This window comes from Mandrillus leucophaeus, unplaced genomic scaffold, assembly GCF_000951045.1.
Source record: "Mandrillus leucophaeus isolate KB7577 unplaced genomic scaffold, Mleu.le_1.0 Scaffold121, whole genome shotgun sequence".
Classification (NCBI taxonomy): domain Eukaryota; kingdom Metazoa; phylum Chordata; class Mammalia; order Primates; family Cercopithecidae; genus Mandrillus; species Mandrillus leucophaeus.
Window position 1 is genome coordinate 1,598,577 of NW_012100432.1, and position 13,527 is coordinate 1,612,103.

Sequence of the window (13,527 nt, forward strand, 5' to 3'; positions counted from 1 at the left end):
CTAAAACACTTAAACAATATTTTGAGTTCCTAAAATGGTCAGTATCCCTTTTCTTCTCCCTTTGCAATAGTCCTAGGAGAAAAATCGCAGACTAAAAACACTTTAGCTAAGCAGGACACGTTCTGAATCCTGGAGGACTTATTTCCTTTTTTGTTAATCATGGATGACAGCAAGTAGGTAGCCCAGGCAAAAGGTAAAGCAACTAAAACTATTAAAAGACTTACGTGTCATCAATGAATGTTATTCCAAAATACTCCTTTTCTTTCAGGTTGAAATGTGAAGCCACTAGGTCCAGCAACTCTCTTGCTAAAAGTTTGGGCTGTCAAAATAAAAATCTGGTTAGAAGCAATTTGGTTGCCTCTCTCTTACTGCTACCACCTTCCTCTGCCCTAAACGGTTTAAAGCACCTTTTGTTTATTTGTTTGTTTTTTTTAATTACCTGCCCTTGTTTGTGGATTAGGTTGATGTACTATAGACAATTCTTTAAGAATTGTGGGAAGGAGAAGAGATGGGAATAGGAATATCAATGAGACTATTGTTTTCATGTGTTTGCAATTTCCCCTCTAAGGTGCACTTACTAAGATGTTTTGGAAAAAATACTCTTTTATATGTAACGTGGTGCTAATGCCCAAGACAAAGAATATTAAACAGCTTTCTGCTTGGTTATCTGTGATATGTAAAAGATTGCGGGAATCATTTTGCTTCTTGGTGGCCAGTTGAAGAAGCCCAAGACTCAAAGTTGTGGGGCTGCTAACGAAAATATTAATAATAATAATAATAATAATAGTTTCCATGTATTATGCTGAACTTATATCCATTATCATTTAATCCTTATAATGAGCTATGAGGTAGGCTTTTTATTTCCATTTTATAAATGAGTCAACCAAGGCCCAGAGTGGTTAAGCACCTTGCTTGATGTTACATAGTGAGTAAGGCCAGGGATCTGAACCTAGTCTGTCTCCTTCTAAAGCCTAAGCTTTTCCTTCCTAAGATAGAGAAATTGTACCCATTCCACACATCATCATCAACAGTAACGAGCACCTAGTTAGAAGAAGGATATAATCTATAAGCTTTTGGGAAGCTTTGGATCTGCTGAGAAGAAGCATAGGCTTGGAACCAGCCAGAATGTCTGGAGTGATAATTGATGCTGGATTTGGAGGGACTGGGGAAGAAGAGGGGAATGCTTGCAGGAGGGCACTCTGGATGGATTCTTTCTGAACTTTGAGTCAAACAGCTTAGGGTATATTACGATGGCTGTTGGGGATAAAAATGGACATGATTTAAAGAAAAAAAAAAGAAAAGAAACAGGCAGACATCTAGACTAAAGGTCTACTGGGGCAAAGCTACTGTTGACTGTATTATTTCACTCTAATTGAAGCCTAAGCATAGTGGGCTAGGGACAGGCCTCAGAAGAGAAAAGAATTTAGGTTTGGTTAGAGGAGAAAATTCTAGGCTAGCTGTAGGTGTGGCCTGTCCGCAGGGACGTTCACAATTTTTAAAGACTCTTGGTCCAGAGTGTTGGGTGAATAGAAAGAGAAGCATCAACAATTGTAATATCATCAGTTGGCTGGGCGCAGTGGCTCATGCCTGTAATCCCAGCATCTTGGGAGGCTGAGGAGGGTGGATCACTTGAGGTCAGGAGTTCGAGGCCAGCCTGGCCAACATGGTGAAACCCTGTCTCTACTAAAAATACAAAAATTAGCCAGGCGAGGTGGCGGTGGCCTGTAGTCCCAGCTACTCAAGACGTTGAGGCAGGAGAATCACTTGAACCCGGGACGCAGAGGTTGCAGTGAGCTGAGATTGTGCTACTGCATTCTAGCCTGGGCAACAGAGCAATACTCTGTCTGGAAAAAAAAAAAAAGTGATTATATATATAAAATCACTTATATAGTGCCATATATTTTACAAAGAGATTTTACTCACATATATAATCTAGCTTGATTTTTAACCATAATTCTTCTGAGAAGCCTAGGCAGTTCACAGTTGATGAAACTGGGTATTTCACTTACACAATACCATGTAGCTGGACAGTGGCAGAATACAGATTCTCACCTCACAATAATCCTTTCAGGAAGTACTACGGTTCCCAATTTCCTGACAAGAGGTCAGAGAAGTAATGTCAATTTCCCAGGGTCACAGAGCTATTAAGTGTCAAGCTGAGATTGGAACCTAAGTGTCTCTGAATCCATGTCACCAGGCTGTAATTACTCTAACATATGGACCAAGTTTTCTGACTTCGAAGATGCTTTTCTCCCCCTTGATCAATTCTGAGTCATTGGCTTTGAGGCAAAGATAACGGAGAAGACTGAATACAGACTAAGAGGCTCAGAGAGGGAAGGAGAATGAGCTGTCCCTGTGTGGGCAAAGCCTACCTGGGCAAGACTTATCTGTGTAACACCCACTTGGGCAACACCTACCCGGGCAAAACCTATCTGGGCAACACCTACCTGAACCAGCAGCTCCAGTCTCCTATCATCCAGGAGGTGCACCTGGCAGTGCCTGCCTTCTGTCATCTGCAGAAACAAGATAGCAAGAGTGGTGTCAGGGCCACGGCTGGCAAGCAAACCTTTGGACTCATTGTGTCATTTATTTTAGATGAGATGTTCTCAGCCTAAAAATGGCTTTAGTTGAGTTAATAAACAGGCTTGGCCAGAAACAGATTTATTATATGGGAGTAACTGGATTTAAAAGAAGAACAAATAGCACAGGCTAGTCAATAGATTGCAAAAATAATGTCCATACAGTCCACCGAGTTCAAACAATGCACACAAAATTATTCTATGTAAAGTAGGTCTCCATCCCAGAGGAAACTACTGTATTTTTCCTGGAATTAATGTTTTATTCAAAAAAAAAAAAAAAAAGCCAGCCGGGCACAGTGGCTCACGCCTGTAATCCTAGCACTTCGGGAGGCAGAGGCAGGCAGATCGCTTGAGGCCAGGAGTTTGAGACCAGCCTGGGCAACATAGTGAAACCCCGTCTCTACTAAAACTATAAAAACATAGCCAGGTATGTGGTGCACACTTGTAATCCCAGCTATTCAGCACATCTAGATGTGTATAAGAGACAGGAGTTCGAGACCGAGACCAGCCTGGCCAACACAGTGAAACCCCGTCTCTACTAAAACTATAAAAACATAGCCAGGTATGTGGTGCACACTTGTAATCCCAGCTATTCAGTAGGCTAAGGCATGAGAATTTGCTTGAACCTGGGCAGTGGAGTTTGCAGTGAGCTGAGATCATGCCACTGCACTACAGCTTGAGTGACACAGTGAGACTCTGTCTCAAAAAAGAAAAAAAAAAAAAAACCCTTTATTCAGCTGGGCACAGTGGCTCATGCCCGTAATCCCACACTTTGGGGGGCCAATCAGGCCAATCAGGGTGGATGACTTGAGGCCAGGAGTTTGAGACCAGCCTGGCCAACATAGTGAAACCCCTTTCTACAAGTAATACAAAAATTAGCCTGGCGCAGTGGTATGTGCCTGTAGTCCCAGCTACAGGCTGGTTGGGAGGCTGAGTTGGGAGAATCACTTTGGCCTGGGAGGTTGAGGCTGCAGTAAGCTGAGATTGTACCACTGCACTCCAGCCTGGGTGACAGAGAAAGATCCTTTTCCAAAAAAAGAAAAAAATTGTATTTATTCATTGGTGTGTTTAACGTCTCTCTGGGCATGGTAGCATGCACCTACGGTCCCAGCTACTAAAGAGGCTATGGCGGGAGGATCGGTTGAGGCCAGGAGTTCAAGACTGTAGTGAGCCAGGAACACACCTTTGAATAGCCACTGCACGCAAGCCTGTGGGCAACATAGACCTCATCTCCTAAAATAAAAATGAAAAGTCTTCATTTTGGAAACTCTCCCCCTACTTTTAGTCCACCAACATAGTTTACTATCATTACCATAGTTAAGAACAGTTAAGATATATAGTTAAGAACAGTTTGATATATATATTTTTGATTATATTTAGGTTTTTATTATTCAGAATTGCAATACTAAAAAAATCTTTGAATGCCAAGATACTCCTTGATTAACTCATGTTCCAAACCATTTTATCTGCAGAAATCACCATCCTGTTAGTTTAAGCATCCTCATAGACCACTTTTATATGTATTTTCAGATATATATTTACATATTAAAATATTTCATATTATTTTACTTTAGTACATATTATGTTGAATGTATTGTTTTGCAAATGAAGCACTCTTAATATTTCTGCGTGAGTGTAACTATACAGAAATCTGACATATATGTGTGTATATGTGTGTATCCGTGTATGTGTGTGTATACATATTTTTTGTTGTTGTTGTTTCTTTCTTTTTCAATTCGAGTAGGACTATGCTTCACTTGCTGTTTTGCCTCTTGCTTTTTAAATTCAATGTTTCTTGTTGATCTTTCCAATGTCAGCACATATAGATGGACCTCATTCTTTTTAAAGACTCCATAGTATCTATCATTGTGTGGATACATGATAATTAAATAAGAGACACAGGTTGTTTCCAATCTTTTGCTATCACAAGCAATGTCACCATGAACTTTGCACATCTAGCTTTGTCCATGGATGTGGAATTGCTAGGTCACTTTTGAAAAGCACGGGCAGCATTTTGTCTCTAAGCCGCTGTACAAAATGATAAGATCTAGGAACTCAGATACATATAAACCTAATTGAAAAAGAAAGTAGCCTCCATTACTGAGTACCAACAACCTATTCAGCATTGCATGAGTGTTTTATATACATTATTTCTGAGTGGCACAGTTACCTTCTGGGATTGGTATTATTATCCCCATTTAACAGATAAATTGAGGCTCAGACTGGGATAAGTAACCTGTTTTCAATGTGAAAAATACGAATTACTGAATTTATAGTTTTGATCGAACTCGGCTCTAAGGGTCTGAAAACTAGCTCAGCTGGTCAGATCATGGTATTATGAAGATGTGGCCCACAGGAACCACTGAGGTAGTGCTAACAGGTAAGTGAGTAAGCTTTACTTTGTCTCATGGCCTCAGCCTATGTCCTTAATTCTGCAAAGCCAAGGTCAAATATACACCTTGGGTGGCAAGGGGAAAGGGAGCAAGTCTTTATTAGTTCTAGGCACTGAGCTGGGCTCTTTACATGCATTATAAAGCTCTGCAAAAATTTATGACATGGCAACATCCCCATTTTACAGACAGGAAATTGAGGTACAGAGTTTACGGTAATTTACTCAAAGTTACCTAGGCAAGAAAACAGTTAAGTCAAGATTTGAATTAATGTCTAACTTTAAAAAAAAAAAAAAAGTCATCTTTTTTTCTACTTTTCTATACCAGAGGAGGAAATAATTAAGAGAGAAATAAATAAATCTGTCAGTGTTTCTATACCAGAGGAGGATATAATTAAGAGAAAAATAAATAAATGTGTCAGTTTAAATCACTTTACTTCTTTTGTAAAACAACCTTCGAAAGCTAATCCTAGGTGTATGCCCTACAGAAAGATATAATAAAATAATGCTCAAAAGATCACACAGTATGAATCCATTAAGAAATGTCATAATTGAGAAAATATTTAAAGCTACTCTGTTGTCCCATAATCCAAATAAGTTTATTTCCTGACTTTAAAAAATCAGGCGGGGCGTGTTGGCTCACACTTGTAATCTCAGCACTTTGGGGGGCTAAGGCAAGTGGATGATCTGAGGTCAGGAGTTTGAGACCAGTCTGTCCAACATAGTGAAACCCTGTCTCTACTAAAAGTACAAAAAATTAGCTGGGCGTTGTGGCAGGTGCCTGTAATCCCAGCTACTTGGGAGGCTGAGCCGAGATCGCATAACTGCACTCCAGCCTGGGCAACAAGAGCGAAACTCCGTGTTAAAAAAAAAAAAATCATCTTTTTTGCCTTTCCATTTTGCTTTGGACCTCCCTCATATTAGTCAATATTCCTTTTAGCAACAGATAATTTTTATTCTAGACTATTCAATTGTAGATATCTTTTTGATGCACCTAACCATTTCATGACAAACTTGGGCGTTGGTGGCTAGGTTTTACTTGGTCCTGCCCCTTTGGCCTCAGTTGATTGGGCAAGGGATAGATACCTGACTCAAGCTGGGCTAATCAGAACCTCAGTCCAGGGAATCTGGAATTGGGTCTGAGAGGATTAAAAACTTGGGTGTTTATGGGCAGCCATTGCTTGTGTGTGTATGGAGAAAAGGAAAGCCAACTGCAGAAACAATGAGGGAGACAAATAGCTAGAAGGAGGCAAGAGAGTTGGGCGCGGTGGCTAGTGCCTGTAATCCCAGCACTTTGGGAGACCAAGGCAGGAGGATCACTTGAGGTCAGAAGTTCGAAACCAGCCTGACCAACATGGCAAAAGCTTGTCTCTACTAAAAAATACAAAAATTAGCTGGGTGTAGTGGTGTGCGTCTGTAATCCCAGATACTGGGGAGGCCGAGGCAGGAGAATTGCTTGAACCCAGGAGGTGGAGATTGCAGTGAGCCAAGATTGTGCCCCCACTGCACTCCAGCCTGGGTGACAGAGCAAGACTCAATCTCAAAAAAAAAAAAAAAAAAGAGGCGGCAAGAGAAATCATGTGACCTAAGAAGAAAAGCTTAAGAGACTTGTTGTCAGGGTTCCTAATGTTTTTCAGTCACTTATAGTCCTTTTCTTTCCCTCTCTTAAGCTAAGAGGGAAGATTCTGCTTTATTTATTTATTTTTGAGACAGAGTCTCACTCTGTCACCCAGGCTGGAAGGCAGTGGCACAAACATGGCTCACTTCAGCCTCGACCTCCTGGGCTCAAGTGATCCTCCTGCCTCCACCTCCTGAGTAGCTGGGACTATGGGTACATGCCATCATGCCTGGCTAATTTTTATATTTTCTTTGCAGAGACGGGGTCTCACTATCTTGCCTATGCTGGTCAAGAACTCCTGGGCTCAAGCGACCTGCCCGCCTTGGACTTCCGAAGTGTTGGGATTACAGATGTGAGCCATAGTGCCCAGCCGGATTCTGCTTCTTGCAACTAAGAGCATCTTCATAAGACTCCACAAGTTTCTGTGTCAAAACCAAAGCAAAAGGGTTCCAAAGCATAGACTCTCCAAATGATGTCATCAATATGAGAAGGTCATCTACTCATAATCACTGAGGCTCCCATTGATGACAATACACCAACCAAGAGAGGCTGACATCTAGGGAGGGGCATGAACAAACACCTGAGGGTTTGGTGGAACACCACACAGGGCAGGCTGGAGAGGGGAGCACAGATGAACTAGAGAGAAAAACACCAGGGTTACATGTCCACACAGCACACATGGTATTCAATATTTACCGAACTCTTTCCTCTGTGGAAAGATGGCTCTGCTGATAGGTTCATCACAACAGTGCTTATGAATAAATATTAGTTGGTAATATTAGAAATCGGGTAATGCCACATAATTTAAAAATCCAGATTGACAACTTCTTTTGACAAATGGTAAGACCTGGAAATTCTGGGCTTGATTTCCTCCATGGCAACATTTGGCCAAAGCAGGGCAGAGTGGGTCCTTATTCCAATGAGGTTTGTGGTCTCTGGTTCACCCAAATGTATGTACGACCAGCCAGACTCTGGGAGTGAGTCCTATTATCTGAGTGAGCAAACCTTGATTTAAGTGGTGCCAGCGAAGAGACACAACCAACACAAACAGAAACCCTGCTGTGGGCCAGGCAAAGTGCTTGACATTTAACACTCATTAATGTATAGAATTTCAACCTCTACACAAACTTATCAAGGGGGCATCCTCATTTTAACCACCAGGAAATGAAGGCCTGAGAAGTGATGTAACTCGCACAGGAGTTCTAATGCAGTTACACTCTGGATCGAAATCGTAGTTTATCTCTTACTAGCTGTATTACCTTAGAGAAGTTACTTGACCTTTCTGAGCCTCATAAGAAATGTCCTGACAGCGTTTAATCTGAAACTCTGAGAATAAAATCAGCCACTTCTGAGGCCCACAATTACTGTAGTCCCCATTTGTTTGAAAACCAACAGCTACGCTTTTCTGTAATCTATATATTTTCCCATTTAAAAAAATACACATTTTTAACGGGAGGAATATTACTGACCCATTTTAAAGAAGATAAATACAGGTAAAGTTAACACGTCACTTAACAAGCATACGGCAGAAAAATTCTCCAGAGCTGCTATAGGGGAAATAAAGAAAGAGAAGGAACCACTGGTTTCTGAGTGTCTTCTGCGTGCCTGGCACCCAGCGAGGCGCTTTAATTACACCAGTAATACCACTCACAGGCACTTTCTATATTCCAGGTATTGCACTAAGCACTTTACATAATCAGTTCTCATGATGCTTACATGAGGTGGGTGCTCTTAGCACTCCAACGGATGTTAGAGAAATAATAAATAACAAGATTCATAAGTGGCAGAACCAGACCCAAACTCAAAGCCCAAAGCGCTCAACCACTTAGCAATACAGATGGTACTACACACACTGTAAAGTGACAAATGGTGAGAAAACTTCCCACGCAGCCCATTTTCAATGGATCAGATGAGTGGGTACAAAAACAAAGAATCATGAAGCAGGCATGAAAACTCACTTGACTTCCAGAAAAAAATAATTTGAATAGAAGTAGTTAGAACTGCGGAATTGATAAACAGAAAGCATCTTAGAAGGTATCTGTGAACCACTGCTTATTTGAAACATGGGGAAACTAAGGAATGGATGTGCCCAAAGCCACACAGCTAGTTAATGCCAGACCTGGGCTTAAAACTCAGGACTCTGACTCCCAGGCCAGAGTGTAAGTGACCTGAACAAGGTTACTCACATAATAAATACCATATTATTCAAATGAACTTTTTCCCCAACGTGTCAATTAAAATTTCTTTTTAAATTATAACAACGAACAGAAAAAAATAAAATCCCAACTGGGAATTTTAAATTTATCTTAAAACCTGACCTGCGCCAGGTGTGTTGGCTCACGCTTGTAATCTCGGCAACTTGGGAGGCTGAGGCGGGAGCATTGTTGGAGCCCAGGAGTTTGAGACCTGCCTGGGCAACACAGTGAGAACGCATCTCTACAAAAAATTAACAAATTAACCGGGCATTGTGGTGTGTGCCTGTAGTCTCAGCTACTCGGGAAGCTGAGGCAGGAGGATCACTGGAGCCCAGCAGCAGTTCAAGACCAGCTTGGGAAATGCAGCAAGATCCTGTCTCTAAAGACAAAAACCACAAAAAACAAAAAACAAAAAAAGAAAACAGGAGTTATATTTGAAGAGAGCTGTACGTGGAGCACAATGATGATATTTACAAATACAGGATCATTTCTGAACCCCCAGAGACTATCAGAATAGTTTCAGAATTGACCCCTATCTAGTGGCAGCAAATAGTAGCAACGCTTCAGATGAAATAAAAAACATATTTAAAAAACGATCTCTTTGGAAAGCTTCTCTTCACATCCACTCTGACTGGATCCCCTTCCCACTACCTTCTCCCCTCATTGAACCCCAGGAATTCGAAGGCAATTACATGTGTTGGATAAAAACTCCCACCTCGGTCTCCAGCTGGCCTGTGTTTGCTCCCCAGCTGATAATAGTCAGTCCTCAGAGTGCAAGTGCTGATTACTGGTGGAAAGACTTTGTCCATCTGGTCAGTGGTTAAATGAGGAAGATCAGAAGGGAAGTGAGAATTGGCTATAAGCCAGAACTCTGGTTTCAAGGAGGGACCTGATGTGGCAGCCCATGATGGGGTTCAAGTCTATATGAGAACACTCCCCCAACCTGGCCCCCAATCCCACTGCCTGGTTTAGGAGATGAGAGAGGAGAGTAGGTTGGTAAGAAACCAAAAGGCAATTCAAGACAGGGCAGTATGGAACCATTCATAACAACTGGGGTCAGCTTAAAAGGCAACAGGAAATAGCTGCACAAAAAGACCAAAATCCCAGCCTACTTTGGTTTTGCTTTAGTTGTTCTTTGGAGCAGAAACATATGAAATTGGTAAGGAAGCAGCAAGCTTTTTAAAAATTTTTTCTTCTCTCTCTCGTTCCTTTTGACCTTTTCAAAAGCCTAGTGAGAAAGGGCCTGCTTCATAAAAATGCCTCCTCAGGATTTTCTGTGCAGTCACCTTCTAGAGTGAAATCTGCCATCTGGAAGGGTGAAAACCCAGCTATCTAAGTAGGTTTCATACTTCCAATTGAGCCCTACAATGGTCCAAAACTAAGAGCTTGATTGCTTTGTTCACCACTGTCTCTGCAGGGCCTAGAACAGTGCCTGGCACATGATGAGACTATGGTATATAAATATCTGCTGAGTTAAGAAACGTCTTAACTGTTCAGAACCCAGGCACAGCTAACACTGAAATACATTCACAAATGATTTTTTTTTTTTTCCACACAGGGTCTCACTCTGTCACCCAGGCTGGAGTACAGTGGCAGGACCACGACTCACTGCAGCCTTGACTTCCCCAATTCGAGTGATCCTCCCACTTCAGCCTCCCGAATAGCTGGGACTATAGGCAAGTGCCACCACACCTAGCTAATTTTTTGTACAGATGGGGATCTCACTATGTTGCCCAGGCTTGTCTTCAACCCCTAGGCTCAAGTAGTCCTCCTGCCTTGGCTTCCCAGAGTGCTGGCGTTACAGCTGTCAGCCACTGCATCTGGCTCACAAATGATTTAAATGGACAGAGCACAATCCAAAGTGAGGATGTTCCAGGCAACTCCCAAGCCTTGGCCCAGAAAAACTCACATAAAAAACACTCTTTCCACCCAGAGAACAAGGTGTGTTATTAAACTCCTCATCAGATGAGATATTCTGGAGGAACTGGAGAGCGGGAGAAGGATGTATCTAGGACATTCTTACTTTGGGATCTATTGAGTGGATGGAGTTTTATATTTCATCCTAATGATGTCAACCCTAACTGAACAGGGCCCCTTTATATCATCTCTGGGTGTTGACTGAATATGAGCTATTGACACTCCCGTTCAGAGAATGGCCTAGACTGACACAGATGTCTCCAAATGGAGTCAGCTGTGATTTTCCCTCAAGTTCTTTCAAGACAGTGCCTACCCTCCCAATGTGCAATCACTGGAGACTTCTTTTTTAAGTGTCAATAAATGATTCTACTAGCTTCTAGCAAACACTTACTACATGTCACACGAGTATGGAGTGCTTCACATGTGCAGTGACTTCTTTCATGCTGCCAACAACCCTACCAGGGAGAGTCATTGTTTAGATTTCTCTTTTTTTTTTTTTTTTTTTTTGAGATGGGGTCTTGCTTTGTTGCCCAGGCTGGAGTACAGTGGAATGAACATGACTCACTGCGGCCTCGACCTCCTGGGCTCAAGCAGTCCTCCCACCTCAGCCTCCTGAGTAGCTGGGACCACAGGCATGTGCCACCATGCCTGGTTAACTTTTTCTTTTTTTTTTTTTTTTGTAGAGATGGGGTCTTGCTTTATTACCCAGGCTGGTCTTGAACCCCTGGACTCAAGCAATTTTCCCATGTAGGCCTCTCGAAGTGCTGTGGTTACGGGCATGAGATTTCTGTTTGGATTTCATAGATGACCAAACTGAAGTGCGGAGAGGTTAAGTGGTGCCTGGTCATACAGTGATAAAGTTGGGTAGAATCTCAGGTTCCATCAGTCATACCAAAGTAGGACTCCTGTGCATCTCTTGAAGGTTCACTGGAAGTGGAGAAGGAAAAAGACAATGAGGGAGGAAGAAAAGCAGGCAGTGTAAAAGAAGCAAAGGAGGAAAGGAAACTGAACGAGGGAAGAGGGGAGGAATGACAAAGAAGAGGAGAATTCAGTTTGCCAAAGCTGAAATTGAATAGTTGAGTACTGTGCCTTAAGAGAAACGCAAACAAAAATAATAGCTGCTGACTGTGTGCCTGATAACTATCCCAAATCCTTTCATTCATACACAAGGGCCGTTATGGCCAGGCATGGTGGCTCACGCATGTAATCCCAGCACTTTGGGAGGCCGAGGTGGGCGGATCACCTGAGGTCAGGAATTTGAGACCAGCCTGGCCAACATGGTGAAACCCCATCTCTACTAAAAATACAAAAGAATTAGCCGGGTGCGGTAGCGCATGCCTGTAATCCCAGCAACTTGGGAGGCTGAGGCAGGAGAATTGCTTGAACCAAGGGGGTGGAGGTTGCAGTGAGCCGAGGTCGTGCCACTGCACTCCAGCCTGGGTGACAGAGCAACACTCAGTCTCAAAAACAAAAACAAACAGGAAAAAAAACCAAAACCAACAACCAAAAAAAACCAAACAACTCCCTCTCTCTCTCTCTCTCTCTCTCTCTCTCTCTCTATATATATATATATATATATATGCCTTTTAAATGAATTTTCATAACAAGTCTGTAAGGTGGATTCCATTACTACCTTCATTTTATGGATGAGAACATTGAGGCTCAGAAAAGGTACATGGCTGACCCATCCTACGAGGTAACAGGGCCAGGAAGAGGCAGAGTAGGATGTAAACCTAGGTGTTCTGACTCCAGAATCCATGCTCTTAACGGCTATATTGCTTCTGTACAAAGTGTTTCCTATCTCATACATCCTACATATTAAATCACATGTAGCTTAGGCACTTAATATATCACCTTGATTGCAAAGCCTAACACTGCTCTGAAAAGCTTGATCTAGACTCACCAAACCAGAGTTGGCTGGTTCAGGCCACTGTCTCAAAGCAAGGCCAGAAGAGGAGCAAGGTTTTACAATCACCATCCCTTGGCTACACTTCCTGGCCCCACGCTGAGGAAATATGGGCAGCTGCTAAAAATGGTGTCTATGTTTGCTATTGATCTTCCTTGGGCAGTCAGGATGGAATTAATCTTCACTTGCTGGGATGCTTCCATGGCTCTGTCATGCTTATGTGAACACTCAGGGTACAGGACGATATTTGTCAGTTGTGTGACCTCCTGGACCTGACTCCATATTACTCTGGGCTTAAGATGTAGCCTAGCACACATGTAATTAATTCAGTGTGGAAAAGCTCTGGATTATGTGTTTATTCATTCACTTAACCAATATGTGCTGAGCACTCTCTAAGTGCAAGCCCTGTTCTTGGTACTAATATACACCAGCTGATAAGACTGAAAGGGCATTATCTCTGGAGCTTGTCCTACAGTTCTCAACCTCATTGGTATTTGCAGCCAGATAACTCATTATCGTGGAGCATAGACCTGGGCACTATAGGGTGCTAAATAACACCCCTGACCTCTACCCACTAAATGTCAGTAGATCCTCCGCTATATGTCTCCAGACCTTGCCAAATGTCCCTCCGGGTGCAAAATCATCTCTTTAAGAACAACTGCTTTAGAGGTGAGGCGAAGAAAAGAAACTATTAACAATTAAACAAATACGGCTGGGCACGATGGCTCAAGCTTGTAATCCCAGCACTTTGGGAGGCCGAGACAGGTGGATCACAAGGTCAGGAGATTGAGACCATCCTGGCTAACACGGTGAAACCCCGTCTCTACTAAAAAAAAATAAAAAAACTAGCCGGGCGAGGTGGCGGGCGCCTGTAGTCCCAGCTACTCGGGAGGCTGAGGCAGGAGAATGGCGTGAACCCGGGA

The 13,527-nt window shown here is 42.5% G+C and overlaps 1 protein-coding gene across 1 annotated transcript in view; it reads right to left on the bottom strand.

Annotated features, from left to right (window-relative positions):
- Window positions 1–13,527, bottom strand: part of FRMD4B (FERM domain containing 4B) — a 236,970-nt gene that overhangs the window by 155,455 nt on the left and 67,988 nt on the right. The window contains exons 2-3 of the mRNA XM_011971028.1: window positions 2,448–2,513; window positions 225–319 (exon numbers count right to left, since the gene is read on the bottom strand). Of these exons, the coding sequence (XP_011826418.1) occupies window positions 225–319; window positions 2,448–2,513 (161 nt within the window). The remainder of the gene's footprint in view (window positions 1–224; window positions 320–2,447; window positions 2,514–13,527) is intronic.